This window comes from Hemiscyllium ocellatum, chromosome 42 (assembly GCF_020745735.1).
Source record: "Hemiscyllium ocellatum isolate sHemOce1 chromosome 42, sHemOce1.pat.X.cur, whole genome shotgun sequence".
Taxonomy (NCBI): domain Eukaryota; kingdom Metazoa; phylum Chordata; class Chondrichthyes; order Orectolobiformes; family Hemiscylliidae; genus Hemiscyllium; species Hemiscyllium ocellatum.
In genome coordinates this window covers 14,842,169-14,865,507 of record NC_083442.1, presented here as the reverse complement: position 1 = coordinate 14,865,507, position 23,339 = coordinate 14,842,169, and the positions used below count along the sequence as shown (strand labels likewise).

At 43.9% G+C, this 23,339-nt stretch overlaps 1 protein-coding gene across 1 annotated transcript; it reads right to left on the bottom strand.

The window, feature by feature from the left end:
• Positions 1 to 1,322: 1,322 nt before the first annotated feature.
• On the bottom strand, positions 1,323 to 23,170 carry LOC132834737 (small ribosomal subunit protein eS17). Its single transcript, XM_060853704.1, has 5 exons — positions 23,112 to 23,170; positions 21,836 to 21,987; positions 17,156 to 17,261; positions 11,347 to 11,412; positions 1,323 to 1,443 (listed from the first exon to the last, which is right to left on the bottom strand). Exons 1-5 carry the CDS (start codon positions 23,112 to 23,114, stop codon positions 1,369 to 1,371), a joined length of 402 nt encoding a protein of 133 aa, XP_060709687.1. The 5' UTR covers positions 23,115 to 23,170; the 3' UTR covers positions 1,323 to 1,368.
• Between the last annotated feature and the right edge of the window lie 169 nt (positions 23,171 to 23,339).

Genomic DNA, 23,339 nt, shown 5'->3' with positions numbered 1-23,339 from the left:
TCCCTTTTCATGCAGAATGAGGACACAAGTTGTACCTGTGCACAAAAACAAACATGTTTCAGAAAGAATGTTTGGAGATATTGATCTTGTACTTAGCAGTATCTGTGACTGTGTGACCACACTGCTTGTGTTTATGATGGAGGGTGTTTCACACAGCTATCATTTTTGGCTTTGGAACATTTCAAACATATATTGTTTATGGTTCAGATATATTTCAGCTATTGTTTAATGCAGTGTGTACAAAACAGCTATTATTTATAGTATGAGTGCTATACCTGAATTGCTATTGTTAATGGTGCAGTTGTCCATCAAGGGAGTATAGAGACATGAGTGGGTGAAACTGAAGAATGTATAGAAGTGTGCACTCCAGACTAAGTCCAATGCAAAACATAATGCAGATTGCAATCCTGCCACAGGTCTGTTCTATCTCGTCATGCATAAAAGCTCATCTCTTATTTTAGCACGACCAATGCACGCGGAAATGGACACCAGCCTCACCTTGGGTCCATTCCAACTTGGAGAAATTCAATAGTTTGCTAGCTTTTCTGTGAGCACAACATCATTTGGTCTCTGTTGTACCCTTGTCTCAGATATATCAATAATAGTACACAAATTAAACATTGCTAAAATGATGGGTTCACACAATGGGTGATTTCAAGTTGATGCAGGAGAACCAGGGAAATGCGTGTTACAGGGTACAGTCAAATCACTTGGAGTCATGTAATATAATAATTCACTTCAGGTTTCTGCTGCGTGGACAAGCCGGTCTTCTCAAACTCCCAATTAGCAAAGATCCCAATGATTTCCCATTGCAGAAGCCATCCCAACTACTTGCACCATACTATTTGCCAGAAGAAACAAACATGTGTTAGCTGTCTGATGGTGTCATCGTAGTTGCCACTCCGAGCAGTCTCTATCACTGCAGTGTATGCACGAGTCTTTCCAATGTAACTATACAAGAGGAAGCACTGGGCTCCATGAGTCTCTTAGTCATGCTCAGAGGAAATCAAGGTATCGAGTTTAAATCCATACAATGTAGATTTCAGGTTGGTCAAGGAGTCTGATTCAACAATCCCCAAAACCAGGCTTTCCACACCTCTGCTCAGCCACAATAACCTGACCGATGTAGAGGAGAAACTGAACATCACCCCCCTTCCCCACAAAGTAAAATATCAGAAATTACAAATCACTGAAGGTTTTTTGATCAAGAAGCCAGCATTTCACACCAACCCTGTAGAAACTCCATTTATTTCACAGAAATCACCTGTAAGTTGTCAGAAGAGAATGCAGCATGTGGAACAATGAAAATTACAAACGCAATATTTTTGTCTTTTTGTTTAATTTTGGAGGGATGTCATACAAATAATTTTAGATCCTTGGAGTCCGGAAGGCCATTCCTACTGAAGGCTGTGTGACCTGCAGATTGGACAGGCTGCCAAAGTCCTACAAGAGAAGACACAGACCACGTTAAATCCAAGGCAGAAAAAAATCCACCCAATACACAGGTCAGCTCAGTAAGGAGCAACATCAGACCAAGTGACAGTCTTTTCAGACAACAGACTTACATTCCGTCCGCAGGTGTCCCAGAGAACTTTACAAGATAAGCAAGTTACAGCACTGACAGTTCAGTTCAATGTCCTTCACAGTGCCCTCGGAAAGCTCCATGGCGTGGGAGGGTTAGCAGTTAATTCGCATCATGTATTTTCTGTGCATGAATGCTTTTTGAATCCTACTTCATACCTTCCATTTGAGGTTGAGCTAAAAACAGATCCTAAAATTTGTGTAGTTCGAGCATGGAGTTAAATGTGATCTTAATCTAACTTTCCATGCAGACTCCTGATGTATGGAACACCTCTCCCTTACAGGCAGCGGGAATGCAATGGGAAAGCTTGTGGAACAGGAAGGAACTATAATAGGAGGTTTAAAAAAAGGCAAACGTTGCAATGCAGGCACAACCCCATTCACAATGGTAAATTTTATTTGCACATGATGCATTTGCCTTAACTCAAATATAAATGAACCTAATCATGCTGTTCCAAACTCCATTTTGAAGTCAGCACAGATGGTGCATGCTTCCCTCCCCAATGAGAATTTTACACATGGCTATCTATATGAAGCAAGTGGAGTCAAGCTCCGTTGTTACTCTGAATGATAGAGTTTGTCATCCACTCCCAAGTTCCATCATTGAGGAGAAACTCTTCACCCAGAGAGTGGTGGATATATGGAATGCTCTGCCCCAGAAGGCAGTGGAAGCTAAGTCTCTGGATACTTTCAAGAAAGAGATTGATAGAGCTCTCAAATATAGTGGAATCAAGGGTTATGGGGATAAGGCAAGAACAGGATACTGATTGTGGATGATCAGTCATGATGATAATAAATGGTGGTGCTGGCTTGAAGGGCCGAATGGCCTATTTCTACACCTATTGTCATTGATGTTCGATTCACCTGGGACATACAACACATCTGACGGATAGCAACAAATGTTTTCATCCATTCTGGGATCACACAGATCAATCCAGTAACTGGAATCTTGACCAAATTTGCTCTATTTCAATGTGTATCTAATGCTCTCAAGTGTGCTACACCCCAAAATAACATACAAAACAATATGGTTGCTTCTGCCAATGCTTTTTATATGAAAGTACACTATCCTTCAAGTATTACTGTAAATAGCATCTCTGAAAAGGGAGGTCAAAAGAATAGTAGATTAAGATTTATAGACTGGGGAGTGGGGAAGTGAATGCTCAGCTGAGTTAGACTATGTTAGTGTAGATAAAAACAATGACTGCAGATGCTAGATACCAGATTCTGGATTAGTGGTGCTGGAAGAGCACAGCAGTTCAGGCAGCATCCAAAGTGCAGCGAAATCGACGTTTCAGGCAAAAGCCCTTCATCAGGAATAAAGGCAGTGAGCCTGAAGCGTGGAGAGATAAGCTAGAGGAGGGTGGGGTGGGAAGAAAGTAGCATAGAGTACAATGGGTGAGTGGGGGAGGGGATGAAGGTGATAGGTCAGGGAGGAGAGGGTGGAGTGGATAGGTGGAAAAGAAGATAGGCAGGTAGGACAAGTCAGGACAAGTCATGGGGACAGTGCTGAGCTGGAAGTTTGGAACTAGGGTGAGATGGGGGAAGGGGAAATGAGGAAACTGTTGAAGTCCACATTGATGCCCTGGGGTTGAAGTGTTCCGAGGCGGAAGATGAGGCGTTCTTCCTCCAGGTGTCTGGTGGTGAGGGAGCGGCGGTGAAGGAGGCCCAGGACCTCCATGTCGTCGGCAGAGTGGGAGGGGGAGTTGAAATGTTGGGCCACGGGGCGGTTGTGGTTGATTGGTGCGGGTGCCCCAGAGATGTTCCCTAAAGCGCTCTGCTAGGAGGCGCCCAGTCTCCCCAATGTAGAGGTGACCGCATCGGGAGCAACGGATACAATAAATGATATTAGTGGATGTGCAGGTAAAACTTTGATGGATGTGGAAGGCTCCTTTAGGACTTTGGATAGAGGTGAGGGAGGAGGTGTGGGCACAGGTTTTACAGTTCCTGCGGTGGCAGGGGAAGGTGCCAGGATGGGAGGGTGGGTTGCAGGGGGGCGTAGACCTGGCCAGGTAGTCACGGAGGGAACGGTCTTTGTGGAACGCGGAAAGGGGTGGGGAGGGAAATATATCCCTGGTGGTGGGGTCTTTTGGAGGTGGCGGAAATGTACGCGGATGATTTGGTTTATGCGAAGGTTTGTAGGGTGGAAGGTGAGCACCAGGGGTGGTAGGTAGGAGAAAGGATTGAAACACTTTCATCAAATAAGCAGCAAGTTTGTTTGCTTGAGTGCAGTTCTGCAATTTTGGATAAACCAAAAATGGACTGCAACTACAGCCTGCCTTTCGAAACCCAAATGGTGAAATGACAACAGTCACAAATCTGCTGAGGTAGAAGGATTACGGTCAAGCAGGATCTAATTTATCAGGTGACACAAATAAGACAACACAATGAGGGCATCCTCTTCATGAACCTCATGATTGAGGAAGGCAAGTGTTCAAATGCCTTAGTCACCACTCTATGATGCTACTTTCATGGAACTACACTTGTACCCCAGGTCAATATTTAATAACTCTCCCCAGGGGCCTTACCATTAACTGTCTAAGCCCTGCCCTACTGAATAAGAGCCCCAAATTCTAACAGAAGTCAGTGATTTTGTATGGCAAAATAAGCAGAGGAAGGGGGAACAGAACTTGTTACCCATCCCTAACTGGCCTTCTACCCTCAAAATTGGTGATATGGTGGACAGTGAAGAAGGTTATCTAAGAGCGGCTTGCTGTCCACAGGGCAATTTAAGACTTAACTATATAACTTGCATGTGGAGTCACATGTAGGCCAGACAGATAAGGACAGATTTCTTTTCCTAGATGGGTTTCTACAACGATTAATAATTGTTTTTTGGTCAACTTTGGCTTATGAGGAGAGGCTGAATAGATTGGGATTATATTCAGTGGAATTCAGAAGAATGGGGGCTGGGGGATCTTATAGATACATATAAAATTATGAAGGCAATCTATAAAACAGAAATAGATAGGATGCTTCCACTGGTAGGTGAAACTAGGACAAGAGGGTCTGGCCTCAAAATTAGAGGGAGCAGGTTTAGAACTTCTTCACCCAGAGGGTGGTTAATCTATGGAATTCCTTGCCCAGGGAAGTAGTTGGCACTACTTCAGTAATCGCTTTTAAAGCTAAGGTAGATACTTTTTTGAAAAATAAAGGAATTAAGGGATATAGTGAAAATGTGGGTAAGTGGATCTGAGTCCACAAAATTTTACTGAGTGGCGGAGCATGCTCGAGGGGCCAGATAGCCCACTCCAGCTCCTAGTCCTTATGTTCTTTACTGAGGCTGCATTGCAAATTTATTAAATGTAATTTAAATTCCACCAGTTGTTTTGGATTTGAACCCATGTCTTCAGAGGACTGACCTAAGCTTTTGGATTTCTGGTTCATGTCATGATCACTGAGAATACAGCAGACATGGTTAGCAAGTTTGTGGATGACACTAAAATTCACTGCAGACAGTGAAGAAGGTTATCCAAGAGTATAGTGAGGTCTTGATCAACATGGCCAGTGGGCAAAGGAGCGACAGATGGAATTTAATTCAGATAAATGTGAGATGTCATATTCTGGTAAGATAAAGCAGGGCAGGATTTACCACAGTTAATGCTAGGGGCCTAGGGAGTGTTGTCAAGCAGAAACACCTCAGGGTGCAGGTACAAAGTTCCTTGAAAGGGATGTCACATGGAGACAGAAAGGTGAAAGTGGTGTTTGGCACACTTCCCTTCCTCAGTCAGAACAGAGAGTACAGGAGTTGGGATGGCATATTATAACAGTACAAGACTCCAGATATGGAGTACTGCTTAGAATTCTGGGTTGCCCTGCTATTGGAAGGATGTTACTAAACTGGAAAGGTCTTTTCCCCAGGCTAGGGGAATCCAAAATTAGAGGGCATAGGTTTAAGGGGTGGGAAGGGAAAGAGTTAAAAAAGAAACCTGAGGGGCAATTTATTCACAGAAAGGGGTGGTGTATATATGGAATGAGCTGCCAGAAAAATGGTACAGGTGGGTACAATTACAATATTGAAAAGACATTCGGATAGGTACACGGATAGGAAAGGTTGAGCCAAACACAGGAAAACAGGACCACTTCAGTTTAGAAGCTTGGTTGGCGTGAACGAGTTAAGCCGAAAGGCCTGTTACTGTGCTGCAGTCCTCTATTATTTTATGCCATCATCTTCATATACTGTGAAGGTTCTCAGTTCCTTCTACCCTATCATTTCAGGAATCCAGCCCAGCATCAACCAGTGGGCTTCAAAAAAAATGCCACTGGACTGTCAATGGAACAAGAATAGGCCATTCAGCCTTTCCCAACATTTCATCTCACTATGGCTGATTGAACACTTCAATGATTCTTATTTACATTAACACTCTTGTCTTTATAAACCAAAAATTTATCAACCTTTACTTACTCAAAAATGGAGCTTCCAGAATCCTCGGAGGTGCAGAATACCAAACATAACCCACTGAGTTAAAAACAACCACTTCCATGTTTGTCCTAAATGGCATCCTTCCTGCTTATTTATAAATTATGCTCCCGGATTACTGACATGGAACATAGAAAAGTACAGGCCCTTCGGCCCTCGATGTTGCGCCGATCCAAGCCCACCTAACCTACACGAGCCCACTATCCTCCTTATGCCTATCCAATTCCCGTTTAAATGCCCATAAAGAGGGAGAGTCCACCACAGCTACTGGCAAGGCATTCCATGAACACACGACTCGCTGAGTAAAGAATCTACCCCTAACATCTGTCCTATACCTACCTCCCCTTAATTTAATGCTATGCCCCCTCGTAATATGTGGAAAAAGGTTCTCATTGTCAACCCTGTCTAAACCCATAATCATCTTGTACACCTGTATCAAGTCACTCCTAAACCTTCTTTTCTCCAATGAAAACAGCCCCAAGTGCCTCAGCCTTTCCTCATATGATCTTCCTACCATACCAGGCAACATCCTGGTAAACCTCCTCTGCACCCGTTCCAGTGCCTCCACATCCTTCCTATAGTATGGCGACCAAAACTGCACACAATACTCCAGATGAGGCCGCACCAGAGACTTATACAACTGCAACATGACCTCAGGACTCCAGAAGTCAATTCCTCTACCAATAAAAGCCAGTACGCCATATGCCTTCTTCACAGCACTATTTATCTGGGTGGCAACTTTCAGAGATCTGTGTACATGGACACCAAGATCCCTCTGCTCATCCACACTACCAAGTATCCGACCATTAGCCCAGTACTCCATCTTCTTGTTACTCTTACCAAAAAGGTGATTCACTTCACACTTACCTACATTGAACTCCGTTTGCCTCCTTACTGCCCAGCTCTGCAGCTTATCTATATCCCGCTGTAACCTGCCACATCCTTCCCCACTGTCAACAACTCCACCGACTTTCGTATCATCCGCAAACTTGCTCACCCAACCTTCTAGTCCCTCCTCCAGGTCATTTATAAAAATGACAAACAGCAATGGTCCCAAAACAGATTCTTGCGGAACACCGCTAGTAACTGCACTCCAAGATGAACCTTTATCATCAACTATCCTCTGTCTTCTTCCAGCCAGCCAATTCCTAATCCAAACCTAACGCACCCTCAATGCCATACCTCCGTACTTTTTGCAGTAGCCTACCATGGGGAACCTTAACAAACGCCTTACTAAAATCCACATACACCACATCTACTGCTTTACCCTTGTCCACCTCCTTAGTCACGTTCTCAAAGAATTCAATAAGGTTTGTGACGCACGACCTGCCCTTCACAAAACCATGCTGACTATCCTTGATCACATTATTCCTATCCAGATGTTCATAAATCCTATCCCTTACAATTCTCTCTAAGACTTTGCCCACAACAGAAGTGAGACTCACTGGCCTATAGTTACTAGGGTTATCCCTACTCCCCTTCTTGAACAAGGGAACCACATTTGCTATCCTCCAGCCTTCTGGCACTATTCCTGTAGACAACGAGGACATAAAAATCAAGGCCAATGGCTCTGCAGTCTCCTCCCTTGCTTCCCAGAGAATCCTAGGATAAATGCCATCAGGCCCAGGGGACTTATCTATTTTCACCCTTTCCAGGATTTCCAATACCTCTTTCCTACATACCTCAAAGCCATCCATTCTAATTAATTGTGACTCAATATTCACATCGGCAACAATGTCCTGTTCCTGAGTAAATACTGACGAAAATGTTTCATTCAGTGTCTCCCCAATCTCTTCAGCCTCCACGCACAACTTCCCACTACTATCCTTGACTGGACCTATTCCTACCCTAGGTCATTCTTTTATTCCTGACATACCTATAGAAAGCCTTTGGGTTTTCCCTGATCCTACCAACCAAGGACTTTTCATGTCCCCTCCTTGCTGCTCTTAGCTCTCTCTTTAGATCCTTCCTGGCTATCTTATAACTCTCAATCGCCCCAATTGAACCTTCACACCTCATCTTTACATAGGCTGCCCTCTTCCCTTTAACAAGGGATTCCAATTCCTTATTAAACCACGGCTCCCTCACACGACCCTTTCCTCCCTGCCTGACAGGTACATACTTATCTAGGACACTCAATTGTTGCTCCTTGAACAAGCTCCACATATCGATAGTGCCCTTCCCTTGAAGCCTACTTGTCCAAGCCACGCATCCTAAATCATGCCTCATCACATCATAATTTCCCTGCCCCCAGCTATAACTCGTGCCCTGCAGTGCACACTTATCCCTCTCCATCACTAGAGTAAAAGTCACTGAATTGTGGTCACTGTCCCAAAATTGCTCACCTACCTCCAATCCTAACACCTGGCCTGGTTCGTTACCCAGAACCAAATCCAGTATGGCCTCACCTCTTGTTGGCCTGTCTACATATTGTGTCAGGAAACCCTCCTGCACACATTGGACAAACACCAACCCATCTAACGTACTCGAGCTATAGCTTTCCCAGTCAATATCTGGAAAGTTAAAGTCCCCCATAACAACCACCCTATTACTTTCACTCTTCTCCTGAATCATCTTCGTAATCCTTTCTTCTACATCTCTAGGACTATTAGGAGGCCTGTAGAAAACTCCTAACAGGGTGACCTCACCTTTCCAATTTCTAACCTCAGCCCAAACTACCTCAGATGGCAAGTCTTCACCCATCGTCCTTTCCACCGCTGTAATACTATTCTCGACAAGTAATGCCACACCTCCCCCTCTTTTACCCCCACCTCTGACCCTACTAAAACATTTAAACCCTGGAACTTGCAACAGCCATTCCTGTCCTTGTTCTACCCATGTCTCTGTAATAGCCACAACATTGAAATCCCAGGTACCAATCCACGCTGCAAGTTCACCTACCTTATTTCGTATACTTCTCGCATTGAAGTATATACACTTCAAGCCACCTTCCTGTTTACAGGCACCCTCCTTCGAGATTAATGCCATGTTCCTAACCTCCCTACACTCAAGGTCCTGCACCCTAAAGCTACAGTCCAGGTTCCCATACCCCTGCAGAATTAGTTTAAACCACCCCCAAAGAGCACCAGCAAACCTTCCCCCAAGGATGCTGGTGCCCCTCAGGTTCAGGTGTAGATCATCCTGTTTATGGAGGTCCCACCTTCCCCAGAAAGAACCCCAGTTATCTAGATACCGGAATCCCTCCCTCCTGCACCATCCCTGTAGCCACGCATTTAACTGTTCTCTCTCCCTATTCCTTGACTCTCTACCACATGGCACGGGTAACAAACCAGAGACAACAACTCTGTTCTAACTCTGAGCTTCCAACCTAGCTCCCTGAAAGCCTGCCTAACATCCTCATCCTCTTCCTACCTATGCCATTGGTGCCAATGTGGACCATGACTTCGGGCTGCTCCCCCTCCCTCTTAAGGACCTGGAAAACACGATCAGAGGCGTCACGTACCCTTGCACCTGGGAGACAACATACCAATCGCGAGTCTCTCTCGCCCCCGCAAAACCGCCTATCTGTGCCCCGAACTATCGAGTCCCCAATAACTATTGCTCTGCACTTCTCCACCCTTCCCTTCTGAGCAACGGGGATAGGCTCCGTGCCAGAGGCCTGAACCCCATTGCTTACCCCGGTAAGTTCCCCCTCCCCCACAAGTATCCAAAACGGTATACTCGTTCTTGAGGGGAATGGCCGCAGGGGGTCCCTGTACCGGCTGCTTCCTCCCAGTCCCCCTCACTGTCACCCATCTGTCTGCAATCTTTGGAGTTACTACTTCCCTAAAGCTCTGATCTATGACCCCCTCTGCCTCCCGAATGATCCTAAGTTCATCCAACTCCAGCTCCAGTTCCCTAACACGATTTTGGGGGAGCTGGAGATGGGTGCACTTCCTGCAAATGTAATCAGCAGGGACGAATATGGCATCCCTCACCTCAAACATGCTGCAAGAGGAACATTGCACTGCCTTCACTGCCATCCCTCTAACCTTTAAAAAAACTAGGTCTAAAGAATAGAACAAGCAAAATGCAGCACTTACCTGCTTACCACAACGGGTCTTATTATTAGGTTAGAGGAGGAGGACGGGTGGGAGGCACTGTAGTGCCTTGGGTTCCTCTCCTGCGTGCCTTTATTGGAAAAATCTACCCAGGTAAGCTAGCGCTACACCAGCTTCCGGGTCCGCTCCGCGCTTTTTAAAAGCGACTTTTAAATTTAAAGCAACCTCCTGATCAGCAGAAATATTTTACCTGCACCTACCCTGTCAATCTCTTTAAGCATTTTGTAAGTTTCAATCAGGTCACCTGTCATTCTTCAAACCTCTACGGAGAATACAGGCTTAGTTTGTCCAAATTCTTCTCACAGGATGTACCACCAAAACAGGAACAAGTCTGGTAAACCTTTCTTGCACTCTCTCTCTGGCAAAAATATCTTTCCTCAGATAAGGAGACCAAAACTACATACAATACTCCAGCTGCAGGCTAACCAGCTCTATACTATTGAAAGTAGACAAGCAGGAGGCTGAAGAACACAAGTCTGACAGCATCAGGAGATGGAGAAGTCAACGTTTCAGATGTAACCCTTCTTCAGGACTGAGTTGGGTCAAATGGCCCATTTCCACACTGTAGGCCTCTATAACTCTATGCCATCGCCTTCATATACTGTGAAGGTTCTCAGTTCCTTCTCCCCAGTTATTTCAGGAATCCAGTCCAGCTTCAACCGGTAGCTTTGAACAATGCCACTGGACTGTCAATGGAACAAAAGTAAGCCTTAATTTATAAACAAACAGGAAGGATGCCATTTAGGTCCATGATAAAGTTTTTTTTAAACTCAATGGGTTATGTTTGGAATTCTGCACCTCAGAGGACTGCATCCAAGTCCTGAAGAAGGGTTACACCTGAAATGTTGACTTCTTCACCTCCTAATGTTGCCTGGCTTGCTGTGTTCTTCCAGCCTCCTGCTTGTCTACCCTGGATTCCAGCATCTGCAGTTTTTATTGTCCCTATACTACTGAAGCAAGACTTCACAAATCCTACACTCAAATCCTCTAGTGATAAAGGTTCAAAGTCCATTAATCTTCCCAATAACTTGCTGCATCTGCATGTTAGCCTTCAATGAACTTACTGACAAGGAACTCAGAGTCCCTTCGCACATCTACATCTTCTATCCTCTCACCACTTTCCTTGAAAGGACACTTTGCCTCCACATGCAAGTTCCTGCCACAAGATCAATGCAGCTTTGTATCATCAAGCCACAACTTCTGGAGGCTTTCAAACGACAGCAGTTTAGATGAATTACAAATTTGAAGCAACAGCCATTCACTGCCCCACCTCTAAATACTCACCAGCAGCTTCAGCATCTCCTTGGTATCTGGGTCCACTTCTATCATCTCCTGGTCCAGCGCAGAGACCTGGAAAACAGAGAAAACAGTCAGAACGTAGTAACCAGAAAAACCACCCCTTTCAGTCATAGCACAGGACCTGAGCCTTAGCAATGGTTGCTCACTCAGTTTGGTTCAGAGAGTGACATTCACACTAGGTTACGATGCTCAGATTCTGTCACTGACTGAAATGAAATCTTCAAGCCCAAACTTGCAGCTCAAGCTCAGATGGCCATGGAAATTGCCATGGTACTCCAGAAAAGCAGGGGAGTTCCAGCAAACATTCACTCCCTCAACCAATGCCAGAGAATCCAGTCACTCATACTGTTCTTGGCTGAGAGATCTTCCTGTGCACAACACCCACACGTGACAACCAAATATAACTGCACTACTAATTGTGCTGAGGTGTGAAAGAAACTACGCAAATGCTTCCTTCTTCCAGACACTTGGTAGGACATAACCTCATTCAAAACCCATCAATGCACTGCTCCAGGAAAGGACCAGACAAATTAAAACCAAATAACAATAAAATGCAAATTAAGAGGCTTAAACCAAACGCAAAGACTCAACAGTCAGTAATCTCGGAGATGAACACTCTGGTTGTTTTCAAAGTTTGAAGTTTGCACAATGTATTCACACACTGTGATCACTTGGACAGGACTGACCTGGGCAAGAATGTTCTAACAGCAAACTACATTTGTACTCATGATTTGTAATTGAATTAGCAACACCTCTGGAGGCAAGTTATTCAGTGTACAATGTGTTAAGGCGGACATTGCTGGCAAGAGCTACAACACAGCCAGAAGCAAAACAGAACAGATCTCAACAAGTCTCAGTCTTTTGATTGAAGCTAAACCCTGAGCATCCAAAAAGCCCTGAACAATGCTAAAAGTCTAATCAATGTTTCATGTTAGGACTTGCAACAGAGAAGCACTGCAAGTTGCAGTGATAAAGATATGGAAATTGCCTGTACTGGAACTGTCTACAATGTTGGCAAACAGCTTTTTTGAGCATAAATGCAAAGTCACTGTTTACAGTTGTTACAGACAAACAGTAACTATTTGGGTTCAGTTATACAAGCCATGATAACTTGTAGTCCCTGTGTCTACGTGGGTTCCCTCCGGGTGCTCCGGTTTCCTCCCACAATCCAAAGATGTGGGTAATGGCCATGGCAATTGTCCTGTAGTGCCCAGGGATACGCATGCTTGATGGATTAGCCATGGTAAATGTGGGGTTACGGGGATAGAATAGGGGGATTGGGTCTGACTAAGATGCTCTTCGGAGGGTCATTGCAGATTAGACAGCCGAATGGCCTCTTTCCACACTATAGGGATTCTATGATTTATTATGGAGAGCATTCATGCTTTACAAACAAACCAACACTAGCTCAACACAGGCTTGAATCAAAGAACACAAGAAAGAGGAGTAGGCCATTCAGCCCCTCAAAGTGAAAGTGAGTACTGCAGATGCTGGAGATTAGAGTCAAGAGTGTGGTGCTGGAAAAGCACAGCAGGTCAGATAGCATCTGAGGAGCAGGAAAATTGACGTTTCAGGCAAAAGCCCTTCATCACCATTCCTGATGAAGGGATTTTGCCCGAAATATCGTATTTCCTGCTCCTCTGATGCTCCCTGACCTTTTCCAGCACTATACTCTTGATGACATTCAGCCCTCAAGCCTGTTCTACCTTTCAAAAAGATGATGGTTCATTTTCTTTAATTTCACTTTCCTGTCTCTCCCCCAATAACTATAATTTGGTTTGTTAATCAAAAAATCTCTCATGTTTAATGAGGGGAATGACTTAAGGAGGACCTGAGGGGCAACAACTTCATGCAGAGAGTGGTGCATATATGGAAGGGGCTATCAGAGAGAGTGTTTGAAACAGATACAATAGCAACATGTAAAAAACAATTTGAAAGGTACACGGATGGGAAGGGTTTAAACTGATATAGACCAAATGCAGGCAATTGGAACTAGCTGAGAGGGCATCATCGTCAGCGTGAACCATAGAGTCAAAAAGATGTACAGCAACAGACACATCTCAACAGACACTTCGGTGCAACCCGTCCATGACTATGACTAGCTATACTACTTTTAGTAGAAGAGAATTTCACAGACAACAATGTTTTGACAGAAACATGTTCATCCCTAATCTTAAATGGGAGACTCACAGTTTTAAACTATGCCTCTTAATTCCTGACTCCTCCTATAGGGAAACATTCTCTCAGCATCAATCCTGCTAGGTCCCCTCCAGATTTCAAATTTTCATTAAGATGAACTCAAATTCTTCTAAACTTAAATGAGTATAGGGGTCAACCTGCTCAATCTTTCCTCATCAGACAACCTCTGCAGTCCCAGAACCAATTCAGTGGACCTTCTCTAGAAGTAGTTCAATGCTATTATATTCTTTCTTAAGCAAGTAAAGCAAAGCTGTACATAGTACTGCAGATGTAGTTTAACTAAAGGAAACTTCCACAAAAATACAAACCACAGCAGCACATTCAGCTTAAAAAGACAAGGACTTTGTGCCACAAACTTGTGCTTTTATGAGTGGAGCAACAGACTGGATCAATTAGTCGCACATGCATAATATACTGGGATTATGGATACATGGCTGTAGGGTGATCACAGATGGGAACTAAATATCCAGAGGTAGATTTTACTATCCATTTGTTCACTCACTCACGAGGGTGTCGCTGGCTAGGCCAACACTTATTGCCATCCTTAGATGCCTCTGAGGGCAGTTGAGTCACACAATGCTGTGGGTCTGGAGTCACATATAGGCCAGACCAGATGGAAACAGCAGATTCATCCCTAAAAAGGACATTAGTGAATGAAATAGGTTTTTAATGGCAATTGAGAATCGTTTTGGTCATCTTTAGATTCTGAATTCCAGATTTTTATTGAATTCAATTTCCACCATCTGCCATGGTAGGATTCGAACTCAGGCTCCCAGAATATTACCTGGATTTTGAAATTAAGTAGTCTAGTAATAATACTAAGCCACAGCCTATTAATTTTTTAGGAAGGACAAAGAGGAAAAGGAGTTGAGATAGCCTTGCTGGTTGAACAGGACCATAATGCAACAGCGAGGAAGTACATTAGCTCTAGTGAACTGGAATCTGTATGGGTAGAGCTTAGAAACACAAAGGAACAGAAAATGAGAATGGGGGTTGTGTATCAACCCTAACATTAGGGAAGGCACTAAACAAACAATTAGAGAAGCAAGCAACAAAGGGACCAACAGACAGCTGTAATTATGGGTAACATTAATCCACATATAGATTGTCAAGTCAGATCAGTTACAATATCAGACAGATGGAATTCCTGGAGTGCATATGCAATAGTTTCTGGATCAATAAATTAAGGACCAAGAGTACAGACCATCCTTCGTTGGGCATTGTGTAATGAGAAAAGAGTAAGTAGCAACCTAGCTGTGCAAGGCTCCTTGGGGAAAACTGGCCACATGACTGAATTCTTCATTAAGACGAAGAGCGACAAATCTGCTTCTGAAATAAGGGTCCTTGTTCTAACAAAAGAAATCTACGATGGTATGAGGCATGAGCTGGCTATGATAAACTGGGGAACATTTAAAAGGGCAATGGCAAGCATTTAAAGAGTACATAGAGAAACTGCAACAAATGTCGAGTCCTGTCTGGCACAAAGATAAAATGGGAAAGGTGGCCTGGCCATGGCTAACAAGGGAAATTAAGAACAGGATTAGATTCGAGGAAGGGATACAAATTGATTTAAAAAAAGCAGCAGACTTGAAGATTGAGAGCAATTTAGATTTTAGCAAAACAGGACAGAGTGGGAAAATAGAGTATGAGTGTAAGCTTGCGAGGAATGTACAAACTGATTGTAAAAGGCTTTATAGTTATGTGAAGAGAAAGATTAGCAAAGATAAATGTAGGTTCCATACAATCAAACACAGTGGAAGAGTTAGTAGGGTACAAAGAGATGCCAGGCCAATAAAATACATATTTTGCTTCTATCTTCAAAAGGACATAAATAACATTCCAAAAATGGTGTTGCACAAAGGGTATAGCGAGAGGAACTGAAGGAAATCAGCATTAGTAGGGAAATGGTGTTGTCTAGTAGATACTAATTGTTCGGAGTGCCAGCACTCACCAATTTTCAGATTGTTTGTTGGTTCTTCTCGATATCTGGGTTGGGGATTCATTTTAAAAGGAAAGGTTGCGTAGTCTGGGCCTGTATCCATTAGAGTTATAAGAATGAGACAGGATCTTAAATATCTCAATAAGATTGGATAGGGTGAAGGCTGAGGGATGGTTCCCCTTGTGAAAGAGACTAGGATGCAGGGCACAGTTTTAAAAAGTGCCCCATATTGATGCAATTAAAAGCTGATAAATCACCTGGACCAGATAAATTTACATCCCACTGTACTTAAAAGTGGCCGTAGAAAGAGGCATTGGTGGCCATCTTCCAAATATCTATAGACTCTGGAACAGCTCCTATGAATTGGAGGGCTACTAATGTAACCCCGCCAACTAAAAAAGTAGAGAGAAAATAGGAAATCATAGACTAGTCAGCCTGACAGTCCATTATCAAAGCTTTAATAGCAAGGTATTTGGAAAACAGTAACAGGATTAGACAGAATCAGCATAGATTTACGGTATAAAACTCATACTTGAGTAATCTAAAGGAATTTTTAGAGGATTTAAATTGTAGATAAGGGTGAGTCAGTGAATCTGATTCATTTGGACTTTCAGAAGGTTCTTAATAAGGACCCACATAAGAGATTAGCATTTAAAATTATAATGCATGGCATTGCGGGTAGTGCACTGACACCAATTGAGAAGTAGGTGAAAGTGAAGACTCCAGATGCTGGAGATTAGAGTCAAGTGTGGTGCTGGAAAAGCACAGCAGGTCAGGCAGCATCCGAGCAGCAGAAAAATCGATGTTTCAGGCAAACGCCAATTGGTTAGCAAAAAGGAAACAGTAACAAAGAGTAGAAATAAACAGACATTTGTTTTTAAATCAGCCATGATCAGACTGGAAGGCAAACAGAAAGGGCTGAATGGCTTACTCCCATTCCTTTTTTTAAAAAAAAAGGCAAGACTCCCTTTTTAAAACAATGCCCCATATTCTGGTCTATTTCACAAGGGGAACCATCCCTCAGCATTCACTCTATTCAGTCTTATTGAGATATTTAAGATCCTGTCTCATTCTTATAACTCTAATGGATACAGGCCCAGACTATGTAACCTTTCCTTTTAAAATGAACCCCCAACTCAGATATCAAGAACAACCAACAAACAATCTGAAAACTGGGCGAGTGCCAGCACTCTAAACAATTGTAATCGACGAGACAACATCAATTCATATTAGGAAGAGAGTGGAATGATGCTACAGCACAAATGGAGCAAAGTAACAGCATAATGTTATGCAGCGCAACACTCAAGATCTCAGATGGCAGGAATGCAGACCCTATTTATTCTCCACACTACAACTCACATCCTACAAATGTCATGGCAATTGTTGGAAAAATGAAATCAAATGCGGCTGAAGACCCCGCTAAGTACAAATCCAAATTATGATCAGACTTCAGAGACAGAGTGGTTCACATTACTTCAAATAGAACCTTGAACACTGGTAATTTACAGCCAAATTTAGTACTTTAGTTGAATACTTCAAGCTTCCTAATCTTGCAATTTAAATAAAAAGAACAAATTTTCACAACATACATGAGTTACACCAGTAGTCATTAACTCCAGCAGACAGTGAACTGGGCTGGACTGGAGAGAAACTTACCTCAGGGACATAGTTGTCCCGCCTCTCCCGCTCTTCCTCCTGCAGTTTGATAGAGATGCCTCTGACAGGTCCACGCTGGATACGCTTCATTAAGTGTGTCACATACCTGGGTAAACCAGACAGTGGTTACTGTACATTTTAACCACTAATCACTATCTACCAAGTCACTAAGCAATTCATCACCAGCTTCCAGTTTGTAGACTTCCCAACTGAAGACTCCAGCTCTAAAAGTCATATTTGAGCTGACAAATATATTCCTCTTTCAGGTGACACTCAAACTGGACATAGAGTCATAGAGATGTACAGCACGGAAACAGACCCTTCGGTCCAACCCGTCCATGCCGACCAGATACCCCAACCCAATCTAGTCCCACCTGCCAACACCCGGCCATATCCCTCCAAACCCTTCCTATTCAGACACCCATCCAAATGCCTCTTAAATATTGTAATTGTACCAGCCTCCACCACTTCCACTGGCAGCTCATTCAATACACGTACTACCCTCTGCGTGAAAAATTTGCCCCATATGTCTCTTTTATATCTTTCCCCTCTCACCCTAGACCTATGCCCTCTAGTTCCAGACTCCCCAGAGAAAAGACTTTGCCTATTTACCCTATCCATGCCCCCCATAATTTTGTAAGCCTCTATAAAAGGTCACCCCTCAGCCTCCGACACTCCAGGGAAAGCAGCCCCAGCCTGTCCAGCCTCTCCCTATAGCTCAAATCCTCCAACCCTGGCAACATCCTTGTAAATCTTTTCTGAACCCTTTCAAGTTTCACAACATCTTTCTGTCAAGGAGACCAGAATTGCATGCAATATTCCAACAGTGGCCTAACTAATGTCCTGTACAGCCGCAAATGGACCTCCCAACTCCTGTACTCAATACTCTGACCAATAAAGGAAAGCATACCAAACGCCTTCTTCACTATCTTATCTACCTGCGACTCTACTTTCAAGTTTGAGACATGATTTCCCACGCACAAAACCATGTTGACTATCCTTAATCAGTCCTTGCCTTTCCAAATACGTGTATGTCCTGTCCCTCAGGATTCCCTCCAGCAACTTGCCCACCACTGAGGTCAGACTCACTGGTCTATAGTTCCCTGGTTTGTCTTTATCGCCCTTCTTAAACAGTGGCACCACATTTGCCAACCTCCAGGGTTCCGGCACCTCACCTGTGACTATCAATGATACAAATATCTCATCATATGGCCCAGCAATCACTTTCTAGCTTCCCACAGGGTTCTCAGGTACACCTGATCAGGTCCTGTGGATTTATCCACCTTTACCCATTTCAAGACATCCAGCACTTCCTCCTCTGTAATCTGGACATTTTGCAAGATGTCACCATCTATTTCCCTACATTCTATATCTTCCATACCCTTTTCCACAGTAAATACTGATGCAAAATATTCATTTAGTATCTCCCCCATTTTCTGTGGCTCCACACAAAGGCCGCCTTGCTGATCTATGAGGGGCCCTATTCTCTCCCTAGTTACCCTTTCATGTATTTGTAAAAACCCATTGGATTCTCCTTAATTCTATTTTCCAAAGCTATCTCATGTCCCTTTTTGCCCTCCTGATTTCCCTCTTAAGTAGACTCCTACTTCTTTTATCCTTTTCTAAGGATTCACTTGATCTATCCTGTCTATACTTGACATATGCTTCCTTCTTTTTCTTAACCAAACCCTCAATTTCTTTAGTCATCCAGCATTCCCTATACCTACCAGCCTTCCCTTTCACCCTGACAGGAATATACTTTCTCTGGACTCTTGTTATCTCATTTCTGAAGGCTTCCCATTTTCCAGCCGTCCATTTACCTGCGAACATCTGCCTCCAATCAGCTTTCGAAAGTTCTTGCCTATACTGTCAAAATCGGCCTTTCTCCAATTTAGAACTTCAACTTATAGATCTGGTCTATCCTTTTCCATAACGAGTTTAAAACGAATAGAATTACGGTCACTGGCCCCAAAGTGCTCCCCCACTGACACCTCAGTCACCCGCTCAGATTATTTCCCAAGAGTACGTCAAGTTTTGCACCTTCTCTAGTAGGTACATCCACACACTGAATCAGAAAATTGTCTTGTACACACTTAACAAATTCCTCTCCATCTAAACCTTTAACACTATGGCAGTCCCAGTCGATGTTTGGAAAGTTAAAAATCCCCTACCATAACTACCCTATTATTCTTACAGATAGCTGAGATCTCCTTACAAGTTTGTTTCTCAATTTCCCTCTGACTATTAGGGGATCTATAATAAAATCCCAATAAGGTGATCATCCCTTTCTTATTTCTCAGTCCAACTAAATAGCTTCTCTGAATGTATTTCCAGGAATATCCTCCCTCAGCACAGCTATAATGCTATCCCTTATCAAAAATGCCACTCCCCCTACTCTCTTGCCTCCCTTTCTATCCTTCCTGTAGCATTGGTATCCTGGAACATTAAGCTGCCAGTCCTCCCATCCCTGAGCCATGTTTCTGAAATTGCTATGATATCCCAGTCCCATGTTCCTAACCATGCCTTGAGTTCATCTACCTTCCCTGTTAGGCCCCTTGCATTGAAATAAATGCAGTTTAATTTATTAGACCTACCTTGTCCCTGCCTGCCCTGACTGTTTGACTCACTTGTTCTCAACTGTACCAGTCTCAGATTGATCTCTTTCCTCACCATCTCCCTGGGTCCCACCCCCACCCACTTTACTAGCTTAAATCCTCCCGAGCAGGTCTAGTAAGTTTCCCTGCCAGTATATTAGCCCCTTTCCAATTTAGGTGCAATCCGTCCTTCTCGTACACGTCAATTCTACCCCAAAAGAGATTCCAATGATTCAAAAATATGAATCCTTCTCCCATTCACCAGCTCCTCAGCCATGCATTCATCTGCTCTATCCTCCTATTCCTGCCCTCACTAGCTCGTAGCACTGGGAGTAATCCAGTCTGAAGAACATTTTAAATTTCAGACTTTCAAGTTTCATTTCCCACTACCAACACCCTCCAGGTAGTTCTTCAGGTCATCGTTTGTACGAACAATGTAAGATCCTCTAGTCCTTCAAATCAAAATGAATGCTGCAGGGGAAGCAGTATCATCTCATTCCGCTGCTGTTCAATTAGTATAACCATCTTCACCCTTAAGTGGAGATCGGAACAAACACATAAAGGACGTTCAGATTCACTAAGATGTACAGCATGGAAACAAACCCTTCAGTCCAATTCGTCCAATATCTGCTGACCAGATATCCTAACCTAATCTAGTCCTAACTGCCAGCACTTGGCCCGTATCCCTCCAAACCCTTCCTATTAGATATGGAAACAGGCCCTTCGGTCCAACACGTCCACACTGACCCTCCGAAGAGAAACCCAATCCCTGTATTTATCCTTGACTAATCCACCTAACACTATGAGCAATTTAGCACAGCCAATTCACTTAACCTGCACATCTTTGGGTTGTGGGAGGAAACTGGAGCACCTAGAGTAAACCCATGCAGACACGGGGAGAATGTGCCAACTCTACACAGACAGCTGCCCATTGCGGGGAATTGAACTAGGGTCTCTGGCGCTGTGAGGCAGCAGTGCTAACCACTGAGCCACCATGCCACCCCTATTCATAGACCCATCCAAATATCTTTTAAATGCTGTATTTGTACCAGCCTCCACCACTTCTCTTGGCACCTCATTCCGTACACGCACCATCTTCTGCATGAAAAAGTTGTCCCTTTTATATCTTTCCCCTCTCACCGTGAACCTATGCCCTCTAGAATGGACTCCTCCCTCCCCCACCCCAGAGAAAAGACCTTGTCTATTTACCTTATCTATGCTCATGATTTTATAAACCTTTATAAAGGTTGCCCCTCAGCCTCCGAGAGAAAATAGCACCAGCCTAATCAGTCTCTCCCTATAGCTCAAATCCTCCAACCCTGGTAACATCCTTGTGAATCTTTTCTACACCCTTCCAAGTTTCACAACATCTTTCCAATGAGGAGACGACTGGAACTGCATACAATATTCCAAAAGTGGCCGTACCAACGTCCTATTACAGCCGCAACACGACCTCCCAACTCCGATACTCAAATACTCTGACCAATAAAGGAAAGCATATCAAATGCCTTCTTCACTATCCAAGCCCAACCGAAACCACATCATAGTGCAAACAAACCCTTTCCTCATTTAGATGGGAATTCTACTTCAACCACCATAAAGGAACACAGCAAGAGCACTGGGAGCGCTACTGGGTTGGTTTTTATTAAAGCAGAACAGATGAGATGACTTTGCTGAGAGTCCTGAACGCAGTGTGTATATTTGGGGCAGGATCTACGTAGATCAAGGAGAAAAATAAATAACGGAACTAATCTGATATGCAGAGCCACAATGGTCCAAGTGGCCTTGTTCAAGAAAGATTGGACAACAGGAAGATCTGCAATTGGCTACAACACCTAACTCTTCTGTCAAGCAGTGGTAATAACCAGTAACCAGTACAGGACTGTGATCAATCCCTTTGTGCTCACCTCTGCCTTCCTCACAAGACATGGCACATAGGCAAAGCATTTTCCCAGCATTCTTTCTTATTATTTGCAGGTCAATTGCAACCAATTTGGCATAATTGATCCAGTATAACAGGAACATGAAGCTGCTTTCTACCTCAACTAGATCCAGCAAAGGTAAAAAGGAACACAAAGATACCTACCCTGCAATTTTGTTGCGAAGTTTCTTGCTGGGAATGATGGCGATTTCCTCACAGACCCTTTTGTTGGTATGGAAGTCATTGCCAAGGCGAGTGTAATATTTCTCAATGATCACTCGAGCAGCTTTCTTGACTGTCTTAGTCCTGACACGACCCTGACCAGAAGAGAGAAGACGTCATTTTAAGAAAACCATCCTTGTTCCACAACTTTCATAATCGAACAGCAATAAAAGGGCAGACATCCACAATGGTTTGTGGAATAAGAACTGATAAACAAAACACTCTTGCCTCTCAGTCTGGGCCACAGCTGTATTTTTACATTCCAGGTAAACTCATAAAAGACAACACTGGCTTTCGGACCTGCATGTTCCCATTTCCCTAAGACTAACAATCTATACAGCACCTGTAGCTGAAAAACAAGAGCCCTTTTATTGCTTTTCTTACAGAAATCAGACAACAGACCCAGCCTTCCATCATCTATAGTGAATGTCCTTTGAATATATTAAGAGTACCATGGACACAATGCTGCTGCTAAATGGAGATCAATAACCACTGCTTGGTTAAACTACTTCGTAATACTGTCAGGGTTTCAAAAGAACTTATTTAAACAATCATAGACCTGTAACGAGTTCTTTTTCAAGTATTCCCTTGCAAAATTACCATTCAATCTGCTTTCCTGGCCCTTTCAGGAAGCACACTGCGAACTACATCAACTCGATATATTCTAAATAATATTTAACACTCTGGTTCTTTTGCCAATTAATCGTAACCTTGTTGCTTCCCCACCCCATTTACTCCAGCCAAAGCTCGATTATATCTCGGCCGCAAAGAGCATTCCACATTCTCCTGGAATATATCTCGAAGGGGGAAAGATGCTGCCAACCTGCGCCGGCAGCCACTAGGGACACCGATTGAGAGCCTGAAAATACTCGGAGAAAGCCCAAGGCCGGGCTCACTGCTTCATTCTCTCTCCTCCCACCCCCAAAGCCTGGCTAAGAGGCCCCTCAATTCGAGCCCCCTTTTCCCTTGAATCCTCCTTAATCAGCCCCGGGCCAAACGCCACCTTCAACTCGGCGGCGGAGAGTCACAGCTTTCCTCCAAGCCCGCCCTCCCCTCCCCTCCCCTCCCCTCCATCGGCCGCTCGTCTCCCGCTAATATCGGCGGCTAAATATGGCCGGGTAAGTTTACGATACGCCCGACCAGCCGCTGACGGGTTTAGGGCCGTTTTAACAGCGGATGGAAACAGATTGTTAATCCTGGCCGATTCTGACATACCCACCATCTTGGATTGCGAACCAGAGAAGAGAGCGAGGATTGCTGGGAACGGCAGTAATGAGGACCCCCAAGACTAAGCTGTCCAGCGCATTGCCTGATACCAACCTTCCCAGTAGCTCGTCCCATTCATTCATTCAGCCCCTGTCCATTCCCATTCATCACAAGGTATGATTCTAGGGGTTAGTTAGCTCAGTTAGGTATACTGCTGGTGAGTGATGCCCCCAAAGCAGGT

Bases quoted from the DNA above. Each gene is read 5' to 3' on its own strand.
- LOC132834737 (XM_060853704.1), bottom strand. The intron at 17,262-21,835 runs GTAGGTATCTTT...TGGTTTACCCAG, and splicing joins CTTCGCAACAAAATTGCAGG to GTATGTGACACACTTAATGA. The intron at 1,444-11,346 runs GTGAGTATTTAG...CTTCTCTTGTAG, and splicing joins AGGAGATGCTGAAGCTGCTG to GACTTTGGCAGCCTGTCCAA.